The sequence below is a fragment of the Tursiops truncatus genome, chromosome 2, assembly GCF_011762595.2.
Source record: "Tursiops truncatus isolate mTurTru1 chromosome 2, mTurTru1.mat.Y, whole genome shotgun sequence".
Lineage (NCBI taxonomy): Eukaryota > Metazoa > Chordata > Mammalia > Artiodactyla > Delphinidae > Tursiops > Tursiops truncatus.
Genome location: NC_047035.1, coordinates 28,727,622 through 28,744,588, shown reverse-complemented (window position 1 = coordinate 28,744,588; position 16,967 = coordinate 28,727,622). Strand labels below are relative to the sequence as shown.

The window sequence follows — 16,967 nt, the reverse complement described above, 5'->3', positions numbered from 1 at the left end:
GCCATGGCCGCTGAGCCTGCGCATCCGGACCCTGTGCTCCGCAATGGGAGACGCCACAACAGTGAGAGGCCTGCGTACCGCAAAAAAAAAAAAAGAAAAAAAGTACTGCTAGAAGTGAACTCACCGTTCAAGGTTGAACGATTTGTTCTTTGGGTCCAGGTAGTAGGGGCTGCCATAGGCCACCAATCCCGGTTAACTTATTAATACACTTTGCCCATACATGTGACTAGTCTTTAAATCTCCGCACCTTCCCAACCTTCCACGGAAACGCTGTGACCCAGGCAGGTCCGTAGCCTAAACTTCAAAAGCCCGCCCCTGGGAGGGGAGGGGGTGAGGAGCCGAGGTCTAGTCGTGCGCCTGCGTACTGAGGTCGGAGGGCCGAGGTCGCGCGGCGAACCCCTCGCCAGCTCTACAAACCGCGCGAGATTTCCTCCCGAGCTCCTTGGCGGTGAGTGAAGCGCGGGGCTCCGCCGGCCGGGTCTGTTAGGGCTGGGGATCCCGAGGCTTGGTCGGGCCCTTCAGGTGAGGGAGGATCAAGGAACCAGGGTGACCTCCCGGCTTCCTCCCGGAGCTGCTGGCGACGCTAGCATTATTGCCTACGTCACTGGGATAGGGAATGCTGGAGAAGAAGCAGAAGCAGGACTTTTTTTTTTTTTTTTTTTTTTTTTAGAATTGTTGGTAGTAAGCAACCTCAAGTTTGGACATAATTGTGTTTAAGGTGTCCTTGGGATGTTCATTTAACACATATTTAATGGGCACCTACCATGTGCAAGGCATAGGGGGTGAACGTAAATCACTGAACTAAACAGGCATGATTCCCTGTCTTGGTGTTTACATTCTGGGAAGTCAGTCTGAAATTCTGGGTTGTAGACGCAGATTTTTAGTAATTTACGTATGAGTGGTTGGTAGTAGGAGCCAGAGAAGGTGAAGCCACTGAGAAATGGAAGAGCCATGCAGGAATCCCCACATACTAGGGGAAAGGAAGGAAAAAAACAGAAGTCTCAAAGGAAAGGAGAGCGACCGTCCAGAAAAAGTGGAGGAAATCCCAGAGATTTACACGTTTTGTAATAAGGCCGTGGGCAACAGTCATTTGTGGCAGAATAATTGAGCAAGATCAGGGTAGAGAAGTTTTTTTGTTTTTTTTTTTTTAAAGGTGTTAGGAATCTCATGTTATGGCAGTGGTGTGTGTTGTGTTTGCCTGTGGGTTCTAGTGCAGTCATTACCAGTTGTGCGACCATGGGCAAGTTATTCAACCTCTCTGTGCCTCGTTTTCCTCTATAAAATGGGAACAGTGACAGTACCATCCTCAGAGTGTTGTTGGATGGAGGGGTTAAAGGAGACAATGGCTATTAAGTCTTTAGCCCAGTTCCTGGCACTTAGGTACATTCAGTAACCAAGCTGAGAGAAGGAACTTTCCCAAGATCCCGCGTGATTAGAAGCAGGATATGTACTCTGCTTTTCCTAGTTGGGTGCCCTACCCCTTATAATAGGCTGCAAGGTAGACATTAAGATAACACACTCTTTTGGACTGGCACTAGAATTTTTCAGTTGATCATTGATCTGGTATTATTTTGGAATATTGTTTACCACCAGTTAGGAACCTATGGGCAAATATGGTCTGCTTGATGTCAGTCAATAAGGACTTGAGTTTTTTTTCCCCTCCCATTTGGGATGAATAACACCACCACCACCACACCTCCTTTCAGATCTAGAGCTGGTGTATCATATTGTATATTTTAATTTTGTGACTAAATTTCTTTATGTTTTAAATGTGTTGTGCTATGGAGGGATATTGCACGATTATCCTACATTAGTTAATTGTAGTGTTTGATACTTGAAAACTTTCTAATTTAATACAGAGGGAGAAAACTTTAATAGTGTGCTTTTCATGCTGATAAGCAGTATTTGGACAAATCTACAGTGCATAATTTCAAGTAATAAAACATACATTGAAAGTAATTAGGGAAAAGGGTGGCAAAAATGAAACTTCATTTGGAAAGACTCCTTTGAAAATTTAGCCATCTTGGTGCTGTTAATCACCACTTAAGGTCAGTTATCTTTGGATCCAGTATCAATTTGGAAAACTTTGCCTTTTAACCCTATGTAATTTACACACATGGTGATTCAATAGGAGATTTTCTTTAAAAAAATACATTTAGCCCTGCAAGACATTATGGACTTCTCGCTGTGATGAAATAGGATGCACACAGCACCACCTTTAAAGATTCTTGCCTAAAAAGTCTGAACCTGCATCTAATCAAACCTCTAGATCTAACTACCTGTCAAGGATAAGAGGGGAGATAGAAGAATGAAGTAAATGACATTATGAGAAAAAAAATAAAAATAGGGACTTCCCTGGCGGTCCAGTGGTTAAGACTCCGCGCTTCCACTGCCGGGGCCACGGATTCCATCTCTGGTCAGGGAACTAAGATCCTGCATGCTGCTCAGCCAAAAAAAAAAAAAGACACTATGAGGATGCAACCCAAGGTCATTCAACAGACAAAGGAATGAAGAAACATGTTTTTTCAACAATCAGTGACATGAAATAAAAAAGGGGAGACTCAAAAATACAGTATATGGACCTTGATTCTTACGAACCAACTGTAAAAAGACGGAATTTGAATGTGCACTAGGTATTAGATAATGTCAAGGAATTATCTGGACTATTAATTCTGTTATGTTAATGGCATAGTGTTTATGTTTAAAACAACCTGTTGTTACAGATGCATAACTGAGGGATTTTTGAATAGGATGATATCTGGGGTTTTGTTTTAATGGGAAGCTGGGGAACGCAGTCCTTAGCTGGCAACATTGTGTCCGAAAGGAGAGAGTGTATATTGAGAGCAACCAGCCATTAAGGTCACAACCAGTGAGATTATAAATATATACATTATAAAAAGTAAGGAAGCAAATAAAATGAATATCCATGTTCTTCATTCTGTTTTATGGAATGCCACTAACATCAGACATTTAGTTCTTAATTAGGAGCAGAATTCCTCTCCTCTTGTAAAGGGTACCTACAGAAGAGTTGAACATTATTATGTGGCTATATACGTGAAAACCGTGTTTGGAGGTGATTGGCGGGCAATAGTGGAAAGAGTGAGGACAAGTGAGATCTGGGATGAGGAGATTTATGTTTCAGTCCTAACTCCTCTGCTTAACTGCTATGTGATCTTGGGTACAAACTGTACCTCAACTTCCGTTGTAAAATAAGGATATTACCTATATACTTTGTTTTAAGAAATAAATACATCTGTGTGAAAGTTCTCCATAAGTTATCTCCATATAAATACTATGTTACGCAAGATTTGAAAAATACCCCGTGATGATTATCTAACATTTTTCTGAGAAGTATACATAAATCTCAGGTCTATATAAGAAACTCAGGTACTATATGGGATTAGAGAAATACGAAGAAATTCTGCAAATTTAGAAACTAGATTAGGAGTAGAGTCATGGGTAAATGAAATTACCCAGTGATACAAGGTAAGCATTATTAAATATCAAATGGATCTACAGATGGTTGTCAAATGTCTAAGTGTGCTGCTGTATAAACTTTGAAATGATGCTAAGAGCTAAATATATTGCAACTGTTGATAAGCAACAAGGATATATTGTATAGCATGGGGAATTATAGCCACTCTCTTGTAATAACTTTTAGTGGAGTATAAGCTGTAAAAATGTTGAATCACTATGCTCTACACCTGAAACTAATATAATAATGTAAATCAACTATAATTTAATAAAAAATATGTTGCAATTGTAAAAAAAATGTCATTGATATAATTGTTGTTCTTGGGCTTCTCAACATTATTAGGTACTAAAGAGGATGAAATAAAATATCTAATGAGAGAAGACAACTAGTAAATAATTTTAAAAAGGATAATATTTGCTTAGTAACTTAAAAACCAAACAACTTAGACATATAGGATGGAAATTTTTATGTAGTAGTTAAGTGATTGGAATGTCAGACAGCTTGGGTTTGGATCTCAACTCCACCACCTTAGGAAAGTGCTTAAACACTTTAAGGCACATTTCCTCATCTATAAATTGGGGATAATAATAAAATATTTAATAGAATTGTTAGATTAAATGAAATATATATTAAATATTATTAAGTACTACATGAATATATATGTGCATATATATATATGTATATATGTTTCATAGCACAACAATCCTTGGTACAGAATAACACTAATGGTCTGTTCTCATTTTTAGTGATGGATAAAGTAAGCATGCCCAAGTCAGATACTGCTAGCATTGGAACTTCATTTTGCTTCTTTCATTAGCTCAGATTGTAAACCCAGAACAAACTGATCCTTTTTTACTCACTTGGCCATTCTATATTACATAATTTCCTAGAAGGTGAGGATTTTAAAATGCTTTTGATGTATTACTTTTATAATCAGCAGAACTATTAAGAAATTTCCATTTTGATAAATGAATAAAAGAATTTTTGAAAATTTGGTTACATCTCAATTAAACGGCTAGTGTTTTATTTGCTACTAGACTAACTGGCTAGCTCTGGAGGAATATATCATATTGTTTTCTTTTAATCAAGCTACAGTAGGAGCCTTAATCATGATGGCTTGAAGATAAATGTGCCTGAATTATGAGGCCAAAAACATTTTGTTCCACTCAATCTTCAGTGAATTTGTTCTTATTAGTCAAATATTCTAATTAGATTTAGTCTTTCTTCATATATTTGCTTTAGGAGGCAAACTCTAACAGGAGAGACTACATCTTTTTTGGATCCTAAATATGATTTTTCCTTTCCTTGTTCAGAAACACAAATGTACATTTTTTTTTAACTTTTAAATTGTTGAATATTTCATAACTTACTTGTGATTTAAAACTTTTCTGTTTATAGGAGTTATTTTATACAGAAGTCTTGTGAGACCACTGTGCAAACAAGGTGATGATTGTACAAAGAGTGGTATTGAATTCCCGACCTGGTATGTATTTGTCTGTGATGAATGAACAACTGTGGTCTTTAATAATTATTAATGCAAATGGAGGAACAAAAAGTAATAATATGATGTAAATGTGGTAAATGAGGTAGGAAGATATTAACACTAGTAGAGATATTAGAAGAAACTCTTTAATATAATATTCATTTTAAATTTTTATTTATTTATTCATTCATTCATTCTTGGCTGCGTTGGGTCTTCGTTGCTGTGCACAAGCTTTCTCTAGTTGAGGTGAGGGGGGGCTACTCTTTGTTGCGGTGTGCGGGCTTCTCATTGCTGTGGCTTCTCTTGTTGCGGAGCATGCGCTCTAGGTGTGCGGGCTTCAGTAGTTGTGGTGCATGGGCTTAGTTGCTCCGTGGGATCTTCCCGGTCCAGGGCTCTAATCTGTGTTTCCTGCATTGGCAGGCGGATTCTTGACCACTGCACCACCAGGGAAGTCCCAATATTCATTTTTTAAAATGATAAGTTATCAAGGCCACTTGTTGGGGAAATAAGGTATTTTAAAATATTATAATTTTTAGAAGGTTATATTACAAATATATGTGGCTTTTGTTTTTTCTTTGTAATGTGTATCATTGATTCTTAAGATGTGCTTTTCTGTTTTATGTGAAAAGCACTGACCTATGTCATCCTAGGTCATCTAACCTGACATCTAACCTGAATCATAGAAGCGTAGGCATGGAAGTAACCTGAGAGGTTTGGGCCCATGCTGCCTTGATTTTGGTGCTTACCTAGCATGTGGCCTGGGAAAGACACTTACCTTTTCTCAGTTTTAGTAAAGTGAGCAATTAGATTAAAATGTCTACATTCTATTTTCACCTTATAAATTTGATGATTCAATGAATATGAAGTTTTAATTATATTCATTTAAGTTTCTCTTTTCATCTTAAAATGAGGAAGGATAGTTTACCTCTTTACTTTGGCTAATGTGGTATTTCTGCTACCTTGTAAATTTTAATTTTCATAGTTAAAAAAAAAAGCTGGCTGTGCTTTTTTACTTTTTGAAATCCTTCTATAATTTTATAACAGATGAGGTGATTTACCTGTAATCACCTTAAAAAAGAAATTTTTACATTGACAGCAATATGCCAAAGGAAATTCTTGGAGAAAACCAAGAGCAAGTGAAACTATTTGAAGAATTTATGCTGAGTTACAGAAAAATTACAAAACAATATGGATTTATTCATGTGTGTATTCCAGGAGTGCTCTAAATCTTAGAGTGACCTTTTAAAAATAATAAATAATTCTATGGGAAAGTGACTTTTTGATTTTATATTTTTGCCTAATATTCTAGGAAAAAATGGTAATCCAGTGGCAGAAAATTTCCGAGTAGAAGAAGTAAACTTGCCAGATAATATCAATGAAGGACAAGTACAAGTCAGAACTCTTTACCTTTCTGTGGATCCTTACATGGTAAGAATCAGGATTTTGTGACTTAGTGAAAATAATTTTATTTTCATATTTTTTCATGTTGCATCTGAATTTCATTGTGTAAGCCTCATGATTAATAAATATTTGAGGGACTTCCCTGGTGGCGCAGTGGTTAAGAATTCGCCTGCCAGTGCAGGGGACATGGGCTTGAGCCCTGGTCCGGGAAGATCCCATATGCTGCAGAGCAACTAAGCCCGTGGACCACAACTACTGAGCCTGCCCTCTAGAGCCCGCCAGCCACAACTACTGAGCCCGCGCGCCTAGAGCCCATGCTCCGCAATAAGAGAAGCCACCGCAATGAGAAGCCTGCGCACCGAAACAAAGAGTAGCCCCCAATCGCCACAACTAGAGAAAGCCCGCGTGCAGCAACGAAGACCCAACACAGCCAAAAATACATAAATGAATAAATTTATAAAAAAAAAATTACTCTGAACCCTCAGACTAGTTCTTTCTGTTATACTTTCTCAAAACAGTACCTTGACCTTCAGCCTATATCCCAGTTGTAATTAATAATTATTTGTGTTGTTATTAGATATTTATTTTCCCTAATAAAAAGTTATTATGACAAAGATCTTATTTATCACTGTATTTCCAGTGACAAGCGTAAGTGCTTATTAAGTATTAAAGGAAGGAAGGAAGAAAATTACTTTGGTTGCTTTCACTTGACACTGTTAAAAAAAAAAAGGACACAAGCATCTTTAAAGGGGAAAAAAGAAATCTGATGAACATTAACTTATTGAAATTTTATATCATTCAAAATTCACAAGTAATTTTAATCACTATGCGTGTACTGTATTTTACATGGTTATATTTAATATGTATATACTATTTTGATTTCATATTTGTGATTTTATATTCATACCTTCATATGAAAAACTAGTCCAGATATTATTATTATTTTGGTGGTTGTATAACATTTTATTCTGTTGACATCACTCGCTTACCTATGAGGAATTACTCGTTCCCACTTTTTCTGTTAACCTTAAGAATCAGGTTCTTGGTGTGGCCAGTATCCAATGGCTGCTGCACTTGCTTTTCAAGAATATATGGGAGGGGCACACAAGCAGAAGTGTGGTGTATTCCCATAGAAGCTTCTGCCTCAATTCCCTGTGTGGTCTTTTCCCCTGGTGAACTGAACCAGACCATGGGGGGCCCCTTGATCAAGCAGCCTTCCATCTATTCCATCTCCTGGACCACACTGTAGGCTTGTACATCTTGGCCTTCATGAGAGAGGCAAGAGTGAGCCACAGAGAGGAAGAAAGCCTTGATTACCTCTGGGAGAAGTCTTTAGCCCTAGTCCTATGGAAAGGTTTGGTGCTATTGTGACATTATGTCTTTGAGGAATAAAGAGAACATCCAGCTGAGTTTAGGGGGAATGTTGTAGTGCTTGGTCTGAAGTTGTGATGAATAACTGTACAAAAATTGTTTCATTTCTCTTTTGGGTTATTTCCATTGAGGAAGCAGTATTGCTTGGCTGAAGAAATGAGCAGTATTATGGTCTATATGTTACTAGTTTGTTTTCTATTAAAAAAATGGACAGTTTTATAATATTATCAGCAGCAGTAAGTGTACCTAATTTGCAACAATCCATTGAAACCATTGACACAGTATCTTGTATTATTTTTGCTAGCATAATGTATGTAATATTACATAAATTTCTTTAAGTAGTAAGAATTTTAACAGCTTTATTGAACTATAATCCACATATCATACAGTTTACACATTTAAAGTGTACAATTCAGTGGTTTTTAGTCTATTCACAAAGTTGTGGAACAATCACCACAATCTAATTTTAGAACATACTTAAATTCCTTTTAAATTTCACTCTTGTTATAGAGGGGATACTTTTTTTTCAGGATAAAAAATAACTGAAAGGAAGAGAGAAATTAAGGTAAGTTTTGTTTGGCTAACACTGTACTTAACATTACTTGTTACATACTTTCTTTTAGTCACTGGGTAAATTAGTAAACTCTTTCAGTATTATCAGAGAGAATTATCCTAATCTATGTTTTCTTTTCTTAGCGTTGTAGAATGAATGAAGACACTGGCAGTGACTATATATCACCTTGGCAGCTGTCTCAGGTGGTTGATGGTGGAGGTATTGGGATTATAGAAGAAAGCAAACACACAAATTTTACTAAAGGCGATTTTGTGACTTCTTTCTGTTGGCCCTGGCAAACCAAGGTTATTCTAGATGGAAATATCCTTGAAAAGGTGATGTATAATATAAAGTATCTGATTTTTTCCCCCCCTGTAATTCCTTCTTTATGCATTTGGTGCTCAGTTCTTTTTGTTATCAGGGAAAAAATAAAAGCACATGTTTTCTTTTTAGATAGCTGTCAGAATATGGAAAGCCTTTTATTCCTCTTCCACTGTTGGTTGTAACTATGTATGACAGTTCTTAGATTGCCAATGAGTGATGTTGTTTTCCATATTTAATTTCTCAAATTTTAAATAAATGTTTTATACTAAGAACTAGAAGGCCCCTTATAGTTGTATGCTTTAAAGTTTCCTGAGAAATTTCCACTTGACTTACAAAATTCATTTGGTTTGTGCTTGAAATTCCATCTTGTGTCAGAAATCTTGAGTTCGGTTTCTACTGTTAGGCTCAACCATGTGGAATTACCAATATTTGTCTGTTTTGACCTACAAAAACTGGCAGCCTCATGTAATTCAGCCTAATATTTGTCATCAAGGAAGTTACCTTATATCTCTGAACCTCAGTTTCCTTATGTGCAAAATGAAAACAATAGCTACCTCACAAGTGAATGTGAAAATTAAATTTAGCTATGATAAATGTGATTAAGGCTTTGTAAAAAGCTTTATAAAATTTTAGTATTTTTATGATTACCAATTATTATAATCAGTTAAAGACGGCTGTTAAGATAAAATGAGATGCGGGAGACATTACACAATCATTTGCCAACTTAAAGGTACCAGTAAAATATATTTAACTAGAAATTTCATAGCAGGAGGTGAAAGAGAAACATTAAGCACTTTCTAGTTTTCCCTGTCATTGTGCTATAGTGGGAAATTGAGCAACTGGAGAGAGCTTAAAAATGTTTGGGGAGTAGGTACTAGAAATGAGGAAGAGGAATTCAGAAGGGATAGAAAAATGATCTTTGCTAAAAGCAAACTTATCTCACAATGTTTTTATACTGGCTTTACTAATAAACGACTATTAACTACAGGATACATTTCTGTGTAGTGTACAGTAGACCTTTCTGTATATTATAGACTTTAATATCTCCATTACCTTTATTCACACACCAGACTTAACTGATAGCCATTTAAAACTGCTGATTACAAACTGCCATTTTCTTTTTTTGTGGCAGACCAAGGTGGTGAATCTTGATTACTTTTGATGGTTTATTGAGTTTTTACCAAAATTATTCAATTCCTTAAAAACTATTATAAAACCTTTATGGTAGGGAGTCTTTCTATATAATTTTTTTTCAATTCTCCCTAATGTTACAGATAAGAAAACAGGCACAGAAAATGCGAGAGAAGTATAATTAACTATTGATTGGGCCTGGTAAACATATAAACGTAAAATGCTAAAAAGCTGACAGAGACCTCATTTTATTCTGTAATTAAGCTAGAAGAAATTGTATCACACCTTCCTTACATTTCCATGGACCATTTTAAGCATCAGTAATGAGAACTGTTAGAGTTTGAGCTCATTTTTATATAGATAAATGTTTACTCTGGAATTGCTCAGAGATTTTTAAACTTTCCAGTTTTGCCTAGTGTTTTCCTGTTAAGTGTTTCCTCTCTTTTGAAATATTTGGGACATTGACAAGAAAGAATGTTTGGTATCTCTTATGTGGCAATTCTTTTTTAAAGGTTTTGTAGGGTTTTTTTTACTATAAAGAGAAGTAATATTCTTTTTTTTTTTTTTTTTACTTTGTACAAGTAAATTATAGAATTTTAACAAGACTGAAGAATGGTTTACTGTTCTTGAAACTATGTTGGGTTGTTTATTAGTCCACTTGAACTGCCATTACAAAATACCATAGACTGAAATTTATTTTCTCACAGTTCTGGAGTCTAGAAGTCTGAGGTCAAGGTGCTGGAACATTTGGTTTCAGGTGAAGCCTCTCTTCCTGGCTTAAAGATGGCTGCCTTCTCACTGTGTCCTCACACAGCATCCAGCCTTTCCTCTGTGCACCTGCATAGAAAGAGATCTCTGGTGCCTCTTCCTCTTTTAAGGACATAAGCCCTATCAGATTAGGGCCCCACCTTTATGACCTCATTTAACCTTATCTCCTTAAAGGCCCTATCTCCAAATATACTCACACTAAGAGTTAGGTCTTCAATATATGAAATTGGTGGGGACACAATACAGTACTTAACAGGTTGTCTCTACCCTGTTGACTTAAAATGGAAATTCCTAGTATTATTTTTAAAAGGTATGTATATATTTTTTAGGTAGACCCACAGCTTGTGGATGGACACCTTTCATACTTTCTTGGAGCTATAGGGATGCCTGGTTTGACTTCCTTGATTGGGATACAGGAAAAAGGTCATATAACTGCTGAATCTAATCAGACAATGGTTGTTAGTGGAGCTGCTGGTGCTTGTGGATCCTTAGCTGGGCAGGTAAACTTTTGGAGAATAATCTGATTTTCTAAAAAACTAGTCATAACTGAATCTCTGGATATGTGTATATAATTTAAGATATAAAATTGAACAAATTTATACTATGATTATTTTACACATTTTTGGTAGAAGTGATGTTATAGCATGCTTAGACTCTCTTCTTAACAATATGAAAAATGTTACAGATTTTTGTATTTTGTTCTTTTTTTAAAAATTTTATTATTTATTTATTTATGCGGGACGCGGGCTTCTCACTGTTGTGGCCTCTCCTGTTGCGGAGCTCCGGACGCGCAGGCTCAGCGGCCATGGCCCACAGGCCCATACGCTCCGCGGCATGTGGGATCCTCCCAGGCCGGGGCATGAACCCGTGTCCCCTGCATTGGCAGGCAGACTCTCAACCGTTGCACCACCAGGGAAGCCCTGTATTTTGTTCTCTTTTAACCAAAACTGACATGGTAAATGCTAGAGCATTGCTGTAATCAATATGAAGAAGAAAATCACAGAGTACCTGTCTGGAATTACATGAATTAAAAAACAAATTTATATTTTAAAAAAATCATCTTCAAATAAGAAAGCACTTATTGGGTTCTAGAAGTATAGTAAATATTATGATAGAAATTTATAAAGTACATTGTTTTATGAATAATAGCCTTTATAGTGTGAAACCATTGAAACAAAACATTTTATCTTAATAGTGATTTTAGTTGCTCACAGGCCTGAAAAATATTGAATTGCAAGATAGAGATGTTTTGGGTCTGACTATTCCTTTTATGACATCATCTTTAAATTGCGAGATTTTAACATTCAAACTAACTCTAATTTTATTCAATCTTAATTTTTTAAAGAATGCCATTATATCTGTTCTCAGTTCTTTTGGTTTCAAATTACTTTCAGCTAAAGGCCTTAGAACCTAACCTCAGTTGTGACGAACACTTTCATATATGTACTTGTATTAACTTTCATACTTTCACATTTTTATATTTAAATTGTGACAGTTGAAAGTTGTTTAATTTTCAAAAATTTTCCCCCTAGATTGGCCATTTGATGGGCTGTTCCAGAGTTGTGGGAATTTGTGGAACACCTGAGAAGTGCCTCCTTTTGACCTCAGAACTGGGCTTTGATGCTGCAATTAATTATAAAGAGGGGAGTGTGGCAGAACAGCTCCGTGAATTATGCCCCTCTGGAGTGGATGTTTACTTTGACAATGTTGGAGGTGACATCAGTGATACAGTGATAAGTCAGGTTGTTTTCTGATTTGTTTGTTATAAATTTGAATACTACGGTTTATTTGATGTGATATCTTTTTACCTGATAGAAAAAAAAACTTTATAAAATTGTAGGGTTTATGGTGAAAAACATGATGGTCAGTATTGTAATTAAGTGATACAGAAGAGCTTGCTGAAGCTACTTCCATTTGTTTGTGGATTTGCTTGTGGATTTGCACTGTGAGCATCAACTTCAGTTCTTTGCTAGCAATGTTATATTTTCACCTGTAATTTATTTTTGTGAAAAAATACAGTTGTATTATTCAAATGAAATTCTAACCTTTAACTCACTTCTAACCATCAACCAACTTAAATCAACCAACTTACAGCCATGACTTTGGGTAAGGAAAGGATTTTCATAGATTGCAGGTATTTACATATTTTAACTGACAGTGTTACAATTTATCAACATTAGCTGTTAACACTGCATTGTCCTTTACTCTATGTAAAATTGTTTTCAATTGAGGTGAAATTATTTAAATTCTAAGAAATACTCTACCAATAATAACAAAAGTAAGCAACAATGATGACAATGAGAACTAATGCAATTCTTTTGCTGATTACCAAACTCTTATTTACTGCTGTGTTCCTTTGCAGTAGACTTATTTTCTAGCTAATTAAAGCTCTCTAATACATATAATGGGTAAGTCTTCAAAACAAAATCAATTACTTGGCATTATAATTATATAATACTAATTATAATACTATAATGCCAATTATAACTGGCATAATAGTATTGAATACTATAGGGAATTCCCTGGAGGTGAGGTGGTCCAGTTGTTAGGACTGTGTGCTTTCACTGCCCAGGGCGCAGGTTCAATCCCTGGTCAGGGAACTAAGATACCACAAACCGAGTGGTGTGGCCATTTGAAAAAAAAAAAAAAAAAGATTAAATATTACAGTCAAGGAGGCTTTCACTGAGGCAGCCATAAAATTAGTAAACATAGGGAAGGTGTATATCTTAGGTTATAATCATCAGTTTTCTCTGAACAGATGAATCAGAACAGCCACATCATCCTATGTGGTCAAATTTCTCAGTACAACAAAGATGTGCCTTATCCTCCTCCACTACCCTCTGCTGTAGAAGCAATCCGGAAAGAAAGAAACATCACAAGGTGTGTTCTATACTTTCCCCTTATTACCAGATCCAAGGGGTTTAAAGATCATGGATGAATACAAAATATGTTGTTCTTCATATATAATTTTTCTTATTAAATAAAACTTGAAAATGTACATTTTAAGGTGGTCATTTAGGTTTTGGTTAACTAGGTCCCTGGCAGAAAACTTTTTGAAAGATGCATCTGTTCAATCAATCTTTCGCAAATCTTTTTTCGAGTGTTAGAAATTCCACTCGTATTGGCTTAAGTGCGAAGGAAATTTATTGGCTCATGTATCTAAGAAGTTCAGTATTAGTACTGGCTTAGATTTGGCTGGATAAAAGGTTTGCATAGTGGTGTCATGACTCAAGTTTTTTTTTTTAATTAATTAATTCTTACTTTTGGCTGTGTTGGGTCTTCGTTGCTGCGCGCAGGCTTTCTCTAGTTGTGGCGAGTGGGGGCTACTCTTCGTTGCGGTGCACGGGCCTCTCATTGCGGTGGCTTCTCTTGTTATGGAGCACGGGCTCTAGGTGCACAGGCTTCATTAGTTGTGGCGCACGGGCTTAGTTGCTCCACGGCATGTGGGATCCTCCCGGACCAGGGCTCGAACCCGTGTCCCCCGCACTGGCAGGTGGAGTCTTAACCACTGCGCCACCAGGGAGGTCCCATGACTCAGTTTTTCTTCACCCCTGGGCTGTGCTTTCTTCTGGATTGTCTTGGCTCCCTCGCAGGCTCTCCTCTTGCAGCAGCAGGAGGATGACTGTTATCTTTACTCTTACATTTTACCAGATTAGCAATCCAAGCAAAAAAGAGAACAGCTCTCTTCTTGCAGTTTTATCACATCTCCAGGCTGATACTTAATGGCTCAGACTGGCCTGGCTTTCGTTACATGAGGGTGGGGAAAGGATGTCACCCACAAAGTAAAATCACAGTGTTACTACCAAATGGGATTATAGATGCTGGGCAGAGAATACAATAGAAGTCCATTATACTTACGCTTGTAACTACACCTAAAGCTATATCTGACCAGACTCTGTGTGATTAAGTCCTAATGTTTGAAAGATTAACAAATTTTAGTGTTCTGGAATGATTTGATTTGGGCTTTCTCACTCCCTCCCTAGTCTCTGATCATTATCCTTTTCTTCCCCACTACAGAGAAAGATTTCTGGTGTTAAATTTTAAGGACAAATTTGAGCCTGGTATTCTCCAGCTGAGTCAGTGGTTTAAAGAAGGAAAGCTAAAGGTAGAACTTGCTTCTGTTCTTTATCAGTATTATTCTTCCTGCTACTTGATATACTTTTGTATTATTTGAATTTAATATTAGTTTTGTAATAAATATTTCTACAGAAGAAAAGTATACTGAATATTATAAATTAACTTTACCTCCTGAGTGAGGATAACTCTTCTGATTGAGAAATCCTCTCATTATTCCCTTTATCTAAAATTTTATTAACGTTTACTTTTCTTAGACTATATTACAAGATCAATAGGTTTTTGTTTTTTCCAAATTGTAATATTCATTAACACATATTTATGGAATGCTACTATGAGTTGGAAGCTGTGCTTATAAGCACCTCCTAGTACCTCTCCACCACCATACATCTTTCCTGCCCTCCCTGGACATTCTGATAGATCCCTTGGTTGTGGCTGAAAATCAGGAATTATCGATCTGGGGTCCAGAGACCCTGACCTAGGATGTTCTTGAAATGTGAAAATAATAGGCAAAGTTGTATGTGTGTGTGCTTATATACTTTGTTTTTTGAAAAGAAGGTGTATAGCATGTGATATTACAAACTGAAGATTAGACAATGGGAAAATAGGATTGTACTTAAAAAATGAATTGATAGGAAACTTTTCTGGACTACCTACACAAAATGAAGATCTCTTTTTAGACAGAAAATGCTAAATAGTATTGCTGCCTTTTGTAAAACTGAAAACTGTTAAATAGAAACACTTAAGTCTAAAGAATATAAAATATACCTATTTTGATTTACAGATCAAAGAGACTATGATAAATGGATTGGAAAACATGGGAGGTAAGATGAATGCAGATTTATTTATTATACACATGAGTTCAGCACAGATACTCTCTTTTTTCTTTTAATTCTACTCCTCTGTTGTTTTTTTCTTTTTAAATAATTTCTTTCCTGTAAAGTCTTGATCAAACTTCATGAAGTTCAACTTAGTGGTATTTAAGAGCCATTGTTTTCTCATTTCAAATTGTAAAGTAAGTGTTTCTTTGGTTTTGTAAATAACTTATGAAAAAAAAATGTAAGAATTGTGAAAGTCATTTAGCCTCTAGGTAACTTTTTCTGATTGAATGGTTCTAAGCCATCATAAGATTACATGAAGCAAATTTTCAATATTGGGGTTTTTTTTTTACTAACATACACAGATTTCAACACTCTCTTTTGTTTCAAATAAAGAGGATTGAATAAAACTGATAATTTTTCCTTTTTGAGAAAAAAATTTTAATATATTTGGAGATGTATATTTCACTTAGTAAAACTTTATGACTAGATTTCTAATATTTTAAAGTTATTTAAAAATTGTTATTGCTGACATTTATCCTCATATTTATTTGCCTCTAGTCTTCAGACTCTGTAACAGTGAACATGGATGTAGACACCAATTAATCATTTCTAGTTGGATAAAAACACATTTTTAACATGTTAATTGGGTTAGTTTGTCCTATAACTTTGCCAGTGTTTTACTTGAGGTTTCTTTTCATGACAGTTTCCTTTTGTACTTAAAATCATTGAAAAAATTATTCAAATTAATTGTATGTGTCTGACCTACTGATAAACATGTAGGATGGTGACATTTATGTTTTCAGATAACCTAGTTTTTTTTTTCTTTCCAGCTGCATTCCAGTCCATGATGACAGGAGGTAACATCGGAAAGCAGATAGTTTGCATTTCAGAAGAAACCTCTTTGTTATCTCTGTAAACATCTTCATTAAGGAAATACACAGATTGCTTTCCGTTTTGCACAAAGATTTCAAGATACATTAAAAAAACCCTTAAGAGTACAGATACCTTTTGATTGAAATGTGATCATAGGTGATATTTTCTTAGCTGCATAACATAATTCTTTCCTGTGTCTTCAATATCATATATGTATTCTTCATCCAATATGATTATTTACAATAATAGATTGAAGTCAATATGACCTATTTTTCCTTCTTTTGCTAAAACTAATATTACATGAAATTTATATCAGATATTCTGAAACCACTGGAGATTTGATGTAACTGTTTAATAGATCATACAAAAGATTTTTTAAATAACTTTTATTAACTTCATAAGTTGTATTTAAAATAGAATACTTGAGAAGGCACTTAGTAAATATTGAACTGGACATGCTTTACATAATTCTTTTTTTTTTTTTTTTTGCTTTACGTAATTCTTGAACTGAAGCTTGGTGAAGAATAAATTGGGATGGTCTTTCCATATTATAGATGGAAGAGGGACTTAATTGCAGGGTGTGTGTAGGGGTTTTGGGGAATTCAGAGCTTGTGGAACAGTTTTTGGGATAGGAGAGCAGAGGCTTTGTGTTGGGAGTAGTATGATAAATTAAATAACTGAGGTTGGTTAGGT

At 35.7% G+C, this 16,967-nt stretch overlaps 1 protein-coding gene across 3 annotated transcripts; it reads left to right on the top strand.

Moving 5' to 3' along the window:
- The first annotated feature begins 310 nt into the window (after positions 1 to 310).
- PTGR2 (prostaglandin reductase 2) lies at positions 311 to 16,728 on the top strand. 3 transcript variants are annotated; one of them, XM_004317020.4, is made up of 10 exons: positions 313 to 448; positions 4,874 to 4,958; positions 6,268 to 6,386; positions 8,427 to 8,618; positions 10,836 to 11,006; positions 12,039 to 12,248; positions 13,265 to 13,386; positions 14,524 to 14,611; positions 15,365 to 15,404; positions 16,232 to 16,728. In XM_004317020.4, exons 2-10 carry the CDS (start codon positions 4,922 to 4,924, stop codon positions 16,315 to 16,317), a joined length of 1,065 nt encoding a protein of 354 aa, XP_004317068.1. In that variant the 5' UTR covers positions 313 to 448; positions 4,874 to 4,921; the 3' UTR covers positions 16,318 to 16,728. The 3 variants fall into 3 exon arrangements, with proteins under 3 accessions (XP_019777053.1, XP_004317068.1, XP_019777048.1); XM_019921489.3 differs by lacking the exon at positions 313 to 448 and adding an exon at positions 5,379 to 5,468 and having other exon boundaries at positions 4,878 to 4,958; XM_019921494.3 differs by lacking the exon at positions 10,836 to 11,006 and having other exon boundaries at positions 311 to 448.
- The last annotated feature ends 239 nt before the right edge of the window (positions 16,729 to 16,967 follow it).